General features: G+C 45.9%; 1 protein-coding gene across 1 annotated transcript in view; it reads left to right on the plus strand.

The window, feature by feature from the left end:
* Nucleotides 1-15,135, plus strand: part of SUCLA2 (succinate-CoA ligase ADP-forming subunit beta) — a 74,745-nt gene that overhangs the window by 18,740 nt on the left and 40,870 nt on the right. Inside the window, exons 5-6 of the mRNA XM_079778871.1 lie at nucleotides 13,718-13,846; nucleotides 14,710-14,848. Coding sequence (XP_079634997.1) covers nucleotides 13,718-13,846; nucleotides 14,710-14,848 — 268 coding nt within the window. The remainder of the gene's footprint in view (nucleotides 1-13,717; nucleotides 13,847-14,709; nucleotides 14,849-15,135) is intronic.

Consider the following 15,135-nt stretch of genomic DNA (forward strand, 5'->3'; position numbering starts at 1 on the left):
GCTACAACTTAGATTGTTCTGAAAGTTTATTACTAAAATTTAAAAATCAAATTGTTTAAGTAAAAACAGCTATTCACTCAGCAATCATTATAAAATTCAGAACTGTAGTAATTTTTTAACTGATCTGTATTTAACCCATATAAGCTTTCTTCTGACCAGCTGGCTACAAATTTTGAGGTTTCTTTCTAATTTGTCAGGGAATTAGTACATTAAAGCCTATTTACTCATGGTTTTTGTATGTATAATTTCATATGTATTTTGTTTAGCTTTTTATTTAACTTACAGCTAACTCTTAGAGATCTAATCATTACTTTAGCGAGAATTTATATTATCTTTTTTCCCCTAGAAGTGTTGCCTTCTGTATATATATAAATATATATTTTTATTATTGATTATATTACAGATGTCTTCCATTTACCCCCATTTACCCCCCTCCTTTCAGCCTCTACATACACTCTCAGGTCTTCACTACCCTGTTGTCCATGTTCATGGGCTATGCATATCCTATATAATAAAGAGGTAATATGCAAATTAACCCTCACACCCTCACAAGATGGCTGCCTACCGCCACGCCGGCAGGGGGGTTAGTGAGGGACGACCAAACGACTGAACAGCAGGCTACATGGGGTGACCAGGTCAGCAGGGGGGCCGTGAGGGGCAACCAGGCCAGCAGGGGGGGCTGTTGAGGGTGACCAGGCCGGCAGGGGATGCAGTTAGGGGCAACCAGGCTAGCAGAGGGGGGCAGTTGGGGGTGACCAGGCCAGCAGGGGGGCAGTTAGAGGCCACCAGGCCGGTGGGGGGGCAGTTAGGGGCAACCAGGACAGCGGGGAGGGTGCAGTTGGGGGTGACCAGGCCAACAGGAGGGCAGTTGGGGGCAATTAGGCTGGCAGGGGGGGTAGTGAAGGGCAACTAGGCTGGCGGGGGGGGGGGGGAGTTGGGGGCAACCAGGCTGGCGAGGGGGCAGTTATGGGTGACCAGGCCAGCAGAGGGGGGCAGTTGGGGGTGACCAGGCCGGCAGGAGGAGCAGTAAGGGGTGATCAGGCCAGCGGGTGGTGGGGGGCAGTTAGGAGCGACCAGTCCGGTAGGGAGGGGGCAGTTGGGGGCAACCTGGCCGGCAGCGGGGGGCAGTTTGGGGTTACCAGGCCGGCACAGGGGTCAGTGAGGGGCGATCAGGCTGGCAGGGTGGGGGCACTTGGGGGCGACCTGACTGGCAGCGGGGGGCAGTTAGGGGTGACCAGGCTGGCAGGGGGGACAGTGAGGGGCGATCAGGCCAGCGGGCGGGGGGCAGTTAGGGGCGATCAGGCAAGCAGGCAGGTGAGTGAATAGGAGCCAGCGGTCCAGGATTGTCAGAGGGATGTCCCGGATTGGAGAGGGTGCAGGCTGGGCTGAGGGGACCCCCACCCCCACAAGCACGAATTTCATGCATCGGGCCTCTAGTAAGTATATAAGTTCTTTGGTTTATCTCTTCTCATTCCCCCATCCCCACATCAATGTATGTCAGTTTGTTCCATGCCTCCATGCTCGGGTCTTACATTGTTGGTCAATTCATTTTGTTTATTAGATTCCACAAATAAGTGAGATAATGTGATATTTGTCTTTCTCAGACTGGCTTATTTCACTTAGCATAATATTCTCCAGGTCCATCCATGCTGTCTCAAAGGGTAAGAGATCCCTCATTTTTACTGATGCATAGTATTTCATAGTATAAATGAACCACAGCATTTTTATCCACTCGTCTACTGGTGGGCACTTGAACTGTTTCCAAATCTTAGCTATTGTAAATAACGCTGCTATGAACATAGGGGTGCATACATTTTTTCTAATTGGTGTTTTGGAATTTTTAGGATATATTCCCAGAAGTGGGATTGCTGGGTAAAATGGAAAATCCATTTTTAAATTTTTGAGGAAACTCCATACTGTTTTCCATAGTAGCTGCAGCAGTCTGCATTCCCACCAGCAGTGAGCTAGTGTTCCCTTTCCACATTCTCACCCGCACTTGTTTGTTGATTTTTTTATGATAGCCATTCTGACAGGTGTGAAGTGATATCTCATTGTGGTTTAATTTGCATTTCTCTGATTATTAGTGACTTTGAGCATATTTTCATATATCTCTTGGCCATTTGTATATCCTCTTTGAAGAAATGTCTATTCAGGTCTTCTGCCCATCTTTTTTTAATTTGTTATATTTTAATAATTCTTTATTGTTGAAAATATTACATATGTGCCCTTTCCCCCCCCCCCCCCCCATTAACACCCTCCTGCCCATCCCCGCCCCCCACCTCAGGCGCTCACCGCCCCATTGTCTATGTCCATGGGCCATGCATATATGCATACAAGGTCCTTGGTTGATTACCTCCCACCCACCCATCCTCCCATGACTCTGAATCCACTCCGTTCATCAGTTTATTTTGTTAGTTAGATACAACATATCAGTGAGATCATGTGATACTAGTCTTTCTCTGACTGATTTATTTTACTTAGCATGATATTCTCCAGGTCCCTCCATGCTGTCTCAAAAGGTAAGAGATTCTTCTTTTTTACTGCTGCATAGTATTCCATTGTATAAATATACCACAGCTTTCTTATCCACTCATCTACTGAAGGGCACTTGAGCTGTTTGCAAATCTTAGCTATTGTAAATTGTGCTGCTATAAGCATAGGGGTGCATACATTCTTTTTGATTGGTGTTTTGGATTTCTTAGGCTATATTCCTACAAGTGGGATCACTGGGTCAAATGGCAGTTCCATATTTAATATTTTGAGGAAACTCCATTCTGTTTTCCATAATGGCTGCACCAGTCTGCATTTGGACCAGCAGTGTACTAGAGTTTCATTTTCTCCACATCCTCACCAGCACTTGTCATTTGTTGATTTGTAATGCGCATCTTTTAATTGGATTGTTTGTCTTCTTTTTGTTGAGTTGTATGAATACTTTATATATTTTGGATATTAACTCCTTATCAGATGTATTATTAGCAAATATGTTCTCCCATTCAGTGGGTTCCCTTTTCATTTTGATAGTGCTTTCTTTTGCTGTGCAGAATCTTTTTATTTTGATGTAGTCCCATTTGTTTATTTTCTCCTTAGTTTTCCTTTGCCCTAGGAGATGTGTCGTCAAAAATTCTGTTACTTGAGATGTCTGAGATTTTACTGCCTATGTTTTCTTCTAAGATTTTTATGGTTTCACGACTTACATTTAAGTCTTTTATCCATTTTGAGTTTATTCTTGTGTGTGGTGTAAGTTGGTGGTCTAGTTTCATCATTTCCATGTGGCTGTCCAATTTTCCCAACACCATTTGTTGAAAAGACTGTCTTTACTCCATTGTACGTTCTTGCCTCCTTTGGCAAATGTTAATCGACCGTAGTGGTGTGGGTCATTTTCTGGGGTCTCTGTTCTGATCCATTGCTCTATATACCAGTTCTTGTGCCAGTACCAGGCTGTTTTGGTTACAATGGCTTTGTAGTATAGTTTGATATCCGTTATTTTGATCATTCCAACTTTGTTCTTCTTTCTCAAGTTTGCTGCAGCTTATTCAGGTTCCTTTATGGTTCCATATAAAGTTTTGGAGTATTTGTTCTAGTTCTGTGAAGTATGCCATTGTTAATGTGGAACACTAATCACAAAGTAAAATAAAGATAAAATAAAACGACACTTTTTAAAAAGAGGTAAAATAGTAGTTGTAATAATACTGATTGAAAATAAAAATGTAATAATTAAAAAGGTAAAATCAAGTGAGCAAAAAAGAAAAAAAATTTAGTTTCTTAAATAAAAGATGAAAAAAAAAGTGCAGTAGTGAAGGTCATTCACTTCCTCTGCTGTTCTGTTTGGCACACCTGTTTCCTAGTCAGGACAGTATTGCAGTTCCCTGTGTTCCACTGATCCTCGGTGTTGTAGGCCACAGTCCTGATTTTCAAGCAGGCAGTACGTTTTTATTTCTTATACTCCTTTATTTGTGTTTACACAAGAGTAAATTTGTGATTCAACCCCTGGGTGGCAGTGTTTCTGGATTGACCTCCAGGTCTTAGGTCCTCTCTAGCTAGTGTTTAGATTTTGTTTTCCCTGTGGCACTTAATATTGGTTTTGGGGAAAGGGCCACCCCAGAGCTGGTTCTCTGATCGCCACTCCCCGCTCTGATCCCCAGGTTCCACAAAAACAACTTTCCCCTACAGTCTCCTAGAGTGTCCCCAATTGGGTGCTCCTGTGCACTGGGCTCAGTAATCAGAAGCAAGGATCCAAACAGAAAAAATAACAGTAAGAATAGACAGACAAAAGTATAATAGAATCAAAGGGAAGAGAGAAATTAGAGATATGAAAGAAAAAAATAGAAGAAATTTAAAAAGGGGAAAAAGGACAAAAAACAAAGAAATCCACTAACACACACACACACACACACACACAGCAAAAAAACAAAACCACCCACACACACACTAAAAACCCTTTGGGTCAGCTATTTATGGAGCTTCCTGAATTTTGCTCTGATGTTGTTGAATCTGGTCCCCTTGTGTGTCCATTTTGGGCCTCTTGGGAGTTTCTCTGGTGCAGGTCAATGTGTGTCACTATCCCTTTCTGGCCCTGAGCAAACTGATTGAGGTCCGAGAGGTTGAAGCCCCTAGTAGTCCAACTGGCAGGGACTCAGTCCAGAGGCTGGATTGCCTTGATTCTCACACCTTAATTGTCCTTGTTCTGAGTTGTACTCTATTCTCCCACAGAACTGGCCCCAAAGGGTCTGCTGCAGGCACTCAGGGTCCTGCTTGTGTTCATTTAGCTCTGCCTTAGTGATGTCTGCAGCAGGCGCACATCACAGGATCCTGCTGGTGTTCACTTAGGTGCGCGGTCCAGGCAGTGTCTGCTGCGGTCATGCATGGGCTGTGTCCTGGAGGCTCATGTGTGCGTGGGATCCAGGGCAGGGTGCCAGTGGGTTCGTGCCCAGGTCAAGGCTAGTCTCTGTGGTGGTGAGGCTGGCCACCTAGTCGCTGCCACTCCCTGCAGTCTCCTTTTAAGGAGGACCTTATAAACCCTTCAAGATGGTGTGGTTTCAGAGCCAGAGCCAGGCCTAGGGAGTGCCTGTGACGGTAGCAGGGAGGGCTCTTTGGTCAGGAGAGCCGCAACCACCTGCCCCAGAGACTCCTGTGGGATTGGACTGTCCCTCACACATACACTCATGCACACATCCACACACTCACCCTCTCACTCCCTCACTTAAACTCTCTTCCTCACTTAAACTCTTCCTCTCTCTAGTCCTGCTGGCCACCATGTTGGAATGCCTTCTATGTGGTTCTTCATTTCTACTATCAATAGATATAAAAAGAAAAGGAAAATAAAACTAAAAATGTTCAAATGCTTTAAAATTTTGTCGGTTTCTGCCTCTTCTGTTGAATCAAATTATATTTGGGGTTATCAATAGATTACTTGATATATTCAACTGCACGATAGCAGTCGAACAGGTTCTTTTTAAATATGAGGTTTTTCTCCTCTCTTTAGAACTTTGTTAAAGTTCATAACTATGAGCTGCCTTGCTAGAGAAGAAATGAAAAATACATTTGCATTTGACATTTAGAGGAACTGAAAATTAGACTATAATTTAAAACATTTCTCTTAAGTTTGCTGCTGTTCTCCTTGTAGTCTCAGAAGACAAAATGAATTCTTTTATTAAAAAGAACTTATGTCTTTTGTAGTGAGTACTAGAAACCCCCAAATTTTTAGCCAGTTGGTCAGAAATGAAGGTTGATTTGCATATTAGCCTTTTATTATATACTAGAGGCCCATTGTACAGAATTTGTGCATGGGGGGGCGGGTATGTGTGTCCCTCAGCCCAGCCTGTACCCTCTCCAATCCGGGACCCCTTGAGAAATGTCGGAAATCCCTCTCACAATCCAGAACTGCTGGCTCCCAACTGCTCGCCTGCCTGCCTGCCTAACTGCCCCTAACCGCTTCTGCCTGCCAGCCTGATCACCCCCTAACCACTCCCCTGCCAGCCTGATCAACGCCTAACTGCTCCCCTGCCAGCCTGATTGCCCCTAACTGCCCTCCCCTGCCAGCCTGGTCCCCCCCAACTGCCCTCCCCTGCAGGCCTGGTCCCCCCCAACTGCCCTCCCCTGCAGGCCTGGTCCCCCCCAACTGCCCTCCCCTGCTGGCCTGATCGCCCACAACTGCCCTCCACTGCTGGCTATCTTGTGGCGGCCATCTTGTGTCCACATGGGGGTGGCTATCTTGTGTGTTGGAGTGATGGTCAATTTGCATATTACCTCTTTATTATATAGGATGATTAGAGGCCTAGTGCACGAAATTCACGCACAGGTTGGGTCCCTCCGCCTGGCCGGCAATCCGGGCCAATCAGTGCCATCTCGCCCAGTCCCAATTGGGGTCGGTGGCCAGGGCAGGTCCATGGGAGGGCTCCAGGGTGTGTCTGGCCCCGTCTCGCCCAGTCCTGATCGGCCAGGCCCCAGCAGCAAGCTAACCTACCGGTTGGAGCATCTGCCCCCTGATGGTCAGTGCATGTCATAGTGACTGGTCGGTCAACCGGTTGGTCGGACACTTAACATATCAGGCTTTTATATATATACTAGAGGCCCGGTGCACGAAATTTGTTCACAGGGGGAATGGTCCCCTCAGCCCAGCCTGCACCCTCTCCAATTCTGGACCCCTTGGGGGATGTCTGACTGCTGGGGCCGCTGGCTCATAACTGCTCACCTGCCTGCCTGCCTGATTGCCCCTAACTCCCTCCTCCCCCGCCAGCCTAATCACCCCTAACTGCCTCTGCCTGCCAGCCTGATTGCCCCCAACTGCCCCCCTGCTGGCCTGGTCACCCCTAACTGCCACCCTCCAGCAGCCTGGTCACCCCTTAGTGTCCCCCCTGCCGGCCTGGTTGCCCCCAACTGCCCCCCTGCTGGCCTGGTCACCCCTAACTGCCACCCTCCAGCAGCCTGGTCACCCCTTAGTGCCCCCTCTGCTGGCCTGGTCATCCCTCACTGACCCGCCTGACTGCCTGGTTGCTCCATGCAGCCTGCTGTTCAGTTGTTACAGTTAGGACATTGTGGCTAATTTGCATATTACCCTTTTATTAGTATAGATAGATAGATTGTAACTCACGGTGTGGAATGCTGGGCACGCACTTTCCCTCCAGCCCCTGATCTTGGAGACCTCATGTCCTTCCAAGGCTCTGTTCACCCTCTTTAGCTACCACACGAAGTAAATTGTATCATGTGCATAGAAACCCTTTGCAGGCTCCATGGGTGTGTCTTTACCTCACTGCAGTTCCGATTACCCCAGCATAAGGAGAGACACCCTCATTATCAGGTAACACCATCGTGGTAAGACCCCTGCTCAGCCTATTGCAGCGGTTTTAAATAAGCCATGGGTCACCCTAGATGGGCTCAGTGGATAGAGCCATGGCCTGTGGACTAAGGGTTCCTGGGTTTGATTCCGGTCAAGGGCACATTCCTGGGTTGCGGGCTCGATCCCCAGTAGGGGGTGTGTGGGAGGCAGCAGATCGATTCTCTTTCATCATTGATCTTTCTATCTCTCTCTCCCTCTGCCTTCCTCTCTGAAATCAATAAAAATATATTAACAAAAATAAAAATAAATAGACCATGAATCAAATGTTGCTACTCTCCATCCAGTCCCCTCACACCCTCTTTTATCTTTGCACTCCCCGCCACACACACGCACACACACTCGGCTGGGGTCTATAAAATGGGGTCAGGATTTCTACTTCAATCAGGGGTGACACTTCCACATGGCCCTCCTTCCCCACCCATCTCTGTCCCCAGTCCTGTGGGGTCTCCCTCCCTCCCCTCCATCTAACTGGGTGGGCCCTGCTCTGCCCCCTCCTCCTGTGACCTCCTGTCTGCAGCCTCCCCCTTTCTCCTCCAGGTCCGGAGCTCCCCAAAGGCTGTGCAGGGCAGGGCTGTGTGGGCGCAGGGCGGGGCTGTGCGGGCCGAGCAGTGGTGCGGAGCTGTGCAGGGTAAGCCCAGGCTGGGCCTCGGAGGAGAGCTGGGGTGACGGGTCATGGGGAGGAGGAAGGAGGGGCGTGGAGCCTGTCCCGTGGGAGAGGCACCGGGCTCCTCAGCTGCCCCCACCCAGCAGCTTTTCTAGGCCCCTGCGCAGCTGTCACCCTCTGCCCCTCGCTGCCTCCCGCTTCCTTTCAAGTTTTGGACTCGGTTTCTCCAACTCAGCCCCGCCCCCTCTCGCCCCTTGGCCTTGGGCAGGCGTGCCTAGCCCACCCCTCTCCCCCCATAATGGTGCTACCCACTCTTCTGGATTAGTGAAACTTAACAAACAAAAAGAAGGAGCTCTGAAGACTATAAATTGTGCACTGAGAACGCCACAGGCTGTGGAGGGCTGTGCAGTCCATGGCTCTTGGGTCACGGGTAGCAGCCTCCTGTGCCACCTGATCCCTCCTGGCTCCCACCCCCGCCCATCTCTGCCCAGGGCTCGGGCCAAACCCTGGGAGCTTCTTGATGGCTCTCACATCACACCTTACTTTCCAGTTCAGCCCAGCCCACCAGCTTCCGCAGCAAGCTAACCTATTGGTTGGAACATCTGTCCCCTGGTGGTCAGTGTGCATCATAGCGATTGGTCGAGTGGTCAAACTCCCACTGGAACTCTGGTCAAGGGGACAGTTTGCATATTAGGCTTTTATTATAGAGGATAGCCAAGATTTGGAAGTAGCATCTTTTGTGAGCATGATGGACCTTGAGAGCATTATGCTAAGTGAAATAAGCCAGTGAGAGAAAGGCAAGTACCATATTATTTAACTCATATGTGGAATCTAATAAACAAAATAGAAATAGACTTACAGAGAACAAGACTGACATCTGTAAGAGAGGAGGGAAGTTGTGGGGCTGGGTGAAAAAGGTAAAGTAATTAAAAAAAATTTAAAACCCCAAACTCATAGACAACAGTATGGTGAATACCAGAGGGAAAGGGGGGTGGGAGGAGGTAAAAGAGGGTATAGAGGGATAAATGGCTATGGAAGGAGATTTGACTTGGGGTGGTGAACACACAATATAATGTACAGATCAGGCATTATAGAATTGTACACCTGAAACCTAGGTAATTTTATTAACTAATGTCACCCCAATAAATTCAGTTAAAAAAAATAAAGTTCAGGTACTTAGAGCCATTACTCTCTGTATGGGTGGATGAGTGAAAGATCAAATATGAATAAAATAAATAAATAAAAAGAATAATAAGAAAATTTAGACTGGGGGAAAAAAGGAATCCCACTGGATACTCATAAGTAAATGGAACTGAAGGGACCGTATACTTCATTTCTTTTCTCTTTATGATTCAAATCATCTCCTCCTGCTTAGACTATAGCTGGTTGAATCTAATATGTGACCAAAATATATTAGATGATTAACACTAATAGAGGCCATAAGGAAATATTAACGGTCTCAGCCAGGTTTTCCCATGATGCACAACCTGTCCAAAAGCACATCCCCTCTCTGTTCATTCCTATTCTGGTCAGAAACACAGAACAAACTTTGGTCACTACAAAAAAAAAAAAAAAGAATAATATGTTCATTGTAAACAAAATTTGGGTGGAGGGGGGCGTAGCTGGTGTGGCTCAGTTTGTTAAGCACCAGGAGTATGAAGTTCATTTAATCCCCAGTAGGGGACATGCAGGAGGCAGCGATCAATGTTTTTCTCCCCCTCTCCCTTCTTCTCTCTGATATCAATAAAAAACATTTTTAAAAAATTGTTGGGGGTGAGAATAGTAACATATGAAATAACAAAAGTATTATCACTTATTGTTTTTATTTACCTTGTTTTTTTCTATTTATATGAATAGTGAGTAGGTGCACATTTAAACACAATGTTAAATTAAAAAATACACCTGAGAATAACCATTAGTAATATCCTTTAACCATTTTCTTGTTTTTGCATAAGATTATTTCTAGTTTTGTGCGTACATTAGCAAATCTATTAGATAGTTTTGCCTTAAGATTTTTTATTTTTGATTGATTTTAGAGGACTTAAAATTTGATTAATATTTATATCTTATCTTCTTATATTGTTAACTAGAGGCCCGGTGCATGAAATTTGTGCCGGGGGGGGGGGGGGGCGGGCGGTGGGAGTGTCCCTCAGCCCGACCTGTACCCTCTCAAATACGGGAGCCCTCGGGGGATGTCCAACTGCCAGTTTAGGCCTGACCCTGCAGGGATCAGGCCTAAACTGGCAGTTGGATATCTCTCTCGCAATCCAGGACCTCTGGTTCCTAACTGCTCACCTGCCTGCCTGCCCTAACCACTCTGCCTGCCTGCCTGATCCCCCTAACTGCCCTCCCCTGCCGGCCTGGTCACCCCTATTAACTTTTTTTTAAAAATCTTATCCCCTTCACACACAATTGTATTTGACTTCCTTATTTGCTTCTCCTTCTCACACAATTTTTCTCTCTCCTTTATGTAACACTTTTTCCTACTGACTCATCATTTATAAACTTTTCTTTCCTCCTTATTTCCTACTTCTGTTCCATCATCCTTCCTATCTTTCTCCTCCTCTCCCTCCCTCCCCACATTCCTTCTTTCCTTTATTTTTACCCCTGCCCTCCTCCCCTTTTCCTTCCTTCTCACCTTAATTTTTTTCTTCACTTCATCCCCCAGACCTGCTTTGCTCCCTGCCCCATTTCTTCCTTCTTCCCATTCTCCTTTTAAGCTCTACCAGCTCCCCTTTAAAACTTTTCTCCCCTGCCTCTTTCTCTCTCATCCTACCTTTCCCATACACTCTTCTTTACTTACTTCCACTGTTTTAATATCTACCTACCTGCCTAATTATCCACTATCATTTATCTATTTTCTTTTCTGACTTCTACTTTTAAAATCTGTCCCCAGTATACAACTATACTTGATTTTCATTATAGCTCCTACAGTTCACTCATACATCCTCTTTCCTTCTTTAACTCTGCTCTCTACTGACTCCTTTATAAAGTTCTTCCCTCCCTCCTTCCCTTCTTCCCCATCTTCCCCCCTCCTCCCTCACTCTTTCACTCTTTTTACAGGCTAATTAAAAATTCTATGCTTCTCGTCCTTAGCACTGACTGCTTTCCTCTCTGGGACCTGTAGCCGCCTCTGTTTGGGCACTCGGGCCCCTCTCGCACCAGCTTTGAAGGGCCAAGCGACGACGCAGCTGTGTCTTGCCTACTGTGGCCCGCGTGTGTGCATTCATACGTGCTCGAGGCTTTTCTCCGTTGAGTGCTGAAGGGGTGGGGGGGGGGGGACGCGGAAGCCTTTTCCACCCCCCAGCATGCCCGCTCCCACACCTCCAGTGGCTCTCCGTCTGCTCCCCTCCAGAATTCGCAGGTGACGGGCGTGCGTGCTTGCCCAGCTTGTCCTGGAGGTGGGGAGGTGGGGAGGCATTCCGCCCAGGATGTGAGCCCCGTCCAGGTCTGACCGGGCAGATGAATGAATGATGGCTGGAGAAAGCTGCAGCGGCTTCCCTGTGGTGTGAGGGTTGTCTGTGCACTCTCTGTTGTCACACCCGGGCCCTTCCTTCGTGGTGTTGGGTCCACACCCTCTCAATTTGTATGCGCGACCCTCCCGGGGTCACCGCCGATGCACGCAACCCCCAGTTGGCGTCTGCTGACTCTGCCCCAAGATCCGGCCTTCTGCCGTGTGGGTGTTGTCCCTCGGTTCCCCGGGGGGGGGGGAGGGGTTGGTGGCGTACCCGGGCAGAGTGCTCTTGGATGGGGCGCAGTGTCCCATGGGTATTTGTTGGGCATGGGCACCCCAGAGGGAAAGAGGACTCCGGTGCTGGGGACAGGGAAGCGAGCCTCACGCAAGTCCCCCTGCTGTGCGCACAGCCTCCTGCTGGTCTGTCAATATGCAAATTGGTCATTACTGTGACACTATAACACAATTTGTATGTTACCTCTTTATTATATAGACTAGAGGCCCGGTGCACGAAATTCGTGCACGGGGTGGGGGTCCCTCAGCCCAGCCTGCACCCTCTCCAGTAGGATCGGGCCTAAACGGGCAGTCGGACATCCCTCTCACAATCCAGGACTGCTGGCTCCCAACTGCTCACCTGCCTGCCTTCCTGATTGCCCCTAACCACTTTTGCCTGCCAGCCTGATCACCCCCTAACCACTGCCCTGCCAGCCTGATTGATGTCTAACTGCTCCCCTGCCAGCCTGTTTGCCCCCAACCTCCCTCCTCTGCCGACCTTGTCACCCCTAACTGCCCTCCCCTGCAGGCTTGATTGCCCCCAACTGCCCTCCCTTGCAGGCCTGGTCCCTCCCAAATGCCCTCCCCTGCTGGCCATCTTGTGTCCACATAGGGGCAGCTATCTTGATCTTGTGTGTTGGAGTGATGGTCAATCTGCATATTACTCTTTTATTAGATAGGATAGAGGCCTGGTGTATGGGTGGGGGCCGGCTGGTTTGCCCTGAAGGGTGTCCTGGATCAGGGTGGGGGTTCCCTTGGGGCGTGGGGCAGCCTGGGCGAGGGGCCTGTGGTGGTTTGCAGGCCGGCCATGCCCCCCGGTGACCCAAGCGGAGGCCCTGGTATCTGGGATATATTTATCTTATACAATTAAAACTTTGTAGCCTGGAGCAGAGACAAGCCTTCTGCTCGCTCTGTGGCTGCCGCCATTTCTGTTTGGATTTGTTTACCTTCTATAATTGAAACTTTGTAGCCTTAAGTGGAGGCCTGGGCCAGCCAGGGCAGGTTGAAAGCTTGGCTTCCTCCGTCACCAGGGGCAACCCTAGCCTGCTCTCTCCAGCTCTGTGGCTGCCACCATTTTTCTTGGGATTTATCTTCTATAATTGAGACTTTGTATTCTTGAGCAGAGGCCTGGGTCCGCCAGGGTGTGTGGAAAGCTTGGCTTCCTCTATTGCTGGGGAAATCCAAGCCTCCCTCCTGCTCTCTGTGGCGGCAGCCATCTTGGTTGGGGTTAATTTCCATACTCGCACTGATTGTCTGGTGGGCGTGGCTGGTGGGCATGGCTCATGGGTGTAGCAGAGTGATGGTTAATTTGCATATTACTCTTTTATTAGGTAGGATGATAGTAGCCTGAGATATTCTTTAAGGTAGGTAGCTTTCTGTTTTACTGACTTATAAGCCTGGAGCTTATAAAATCTGGAACTTTAGTTTATTAGACTTGTTCATTATGATTTTTCAGAAAATGCATAGGTTCTATTTCACATATACATGTTTATATTAACTTGTTATAAATTTTGTATATATTTTTAATCTTTTTCCCTCATAGAGAATTATTTTCTTTCTCTTCCTTTTTACTTCTTTTCCATAATTTCAGTTGAACATTTATTATAAGGGGCATTGTGCAGGAGATACTAGGATAAATTCTCACGGAAATTTAAAAATAGGAATGGGGCCCTAGCCAGTTTGGCTCAGTGGATAGAGTGTCTGCCTGTGGACTGAAGGATCCCAGGTTCGATTCCGGCCGAGGACACATGCCTGGGTTGTGGGCTCAATCGCCAGTAGGGGGTGTGCAGGAAGCAGCCAATCAATGATTCTCTGTCATCATTGATGTTTCCATCTCTCTATCCCTCTCCCTTCCTCTCTAAAATCAATAAAAATATATTTAAAATAAATAAATAAATAAATAAATAAATAAATAAATAAATAAATAAATAAAAATAGGGATGGGGAGTGATAGATGCATAAGTCTCATAGTGTGCACATAGAGGTTTTAAAGTTTTATTGACTGGTCCAAATAAAATCTAGATGTTTTAGCTGTTTACTCCTCTCCTAGGGTCCTGTATTAATAGGAAGTTCTCAAGGTGGTGTCAACATTGAAGATGTTGCTGCAGAGACTCCTGAAGCCATAGTTAAAGAACCTATTGATATTGTAGAAGGCATCAAAAAGGAACAAGCTGTCCGGGTATGTTGCATTTCAAAACATTTCTAGCTTTTGGTTAGGTATTATAATACTTGAAAAAAGAGAATCAACTTTGTACAAGAGAAATGATTGACAAAAAATTTTTTTAATGTTTTAAAGTGTCAAGGCATGTTAATATCTTGTTTGAAATGGAAACTTTAAGAAGTATCTACAATATTTTTCTTTATATCCTCTATAAATATTTCAATATGTATCTTTAAAAGATCATTGCCATAACTAGTAAAACTAACAGTAATTCCTTAATATCATTACTTATCCTGTCATTCAAATTCCCTAATTATCTCTTTTTTTTTTCTTTTCCACTTTGAATGGGGATCCATATAAGGTCTTTCATTGGTATTGGTTAATGTTTCATAGGTTCTCATCTAATTTATCGGTTTCTTTTCCCTCACTCTGCCATCTTTTTTCTTTCTTTTGTTGCGTAAACTAGTCTGGATATCACATCCCTATGGTGGCCTTTAACTGTTCCTCTCTCCCTTTTTTCCCCCTGAAAATTGTAATGGTAGGGATTCTATCTTATATAAACAAAATAGATCAGTGGTTTTACTTTTATGGACGCTTTTAAGAATCTGATGAAAGTTATAGACTTTCTCTGTGTACATACATACATGATAATTCTGTTTACAATTTCACTGGTTTTCTGTACTGTTTTTGTGTATTGCTTCCACCTGCCTTATGATTTTGGATAAAAACTTTATAACCATTTATTAATAGCTGCTATTTCAGTGATTAATGTTTGATTTCATATGATTTGTGCTTATTAAAATAGGTTTTTTATTTACAATAATTTAATGTTGATTGGATATATGTGGCATTCCTGTAATAAAGAGACAAATTGCTTTCAGCTTGCACAGAAGATGGGATTTCCACCTAATGTTGTGGATTCTGCAGCAGAAAACATGGTCAAGCTTTACAACCTTTTTCTGAAATATGATGCAACCATGGTAGAAATAAATCCTATGGTAGAGGATTCAGATGGAGCTGGTAAAGTATCTTGTTTTATCAAACATTGATTACATATTTATCCACCTAGTGTGTGCTTTACTAAGGAAGTTGAACTCATAAGGAAGTGAACTCATTCCTGTATAGAACTTATTTTATAATATTTATTTATTTATTTATTTATTTATTTATTTATTTAATTCTCACCAGAGGTTATTTTTTTTATTGATTTCTAGAGAGTGGAAGGGAGAGAAGAGGGAAAGAGAGGGAGAGAGAGAAACATTGATGTGAAAGAGACACATCAATTGGTTGCCTTCCACATGAGCCCT

This window comes from Cnephaeus nilssonii (genome assembly GCF_951640355.1).
Source record: "Cnephaeus nilssonii genome assembly, chromosome: 8".
NCBI lineage: Eukaryota > Metazoa > Chordata > Mammalia > Chiroptera > Vespertilionidae > Cnephaeus > Cnephaeus nilssonii.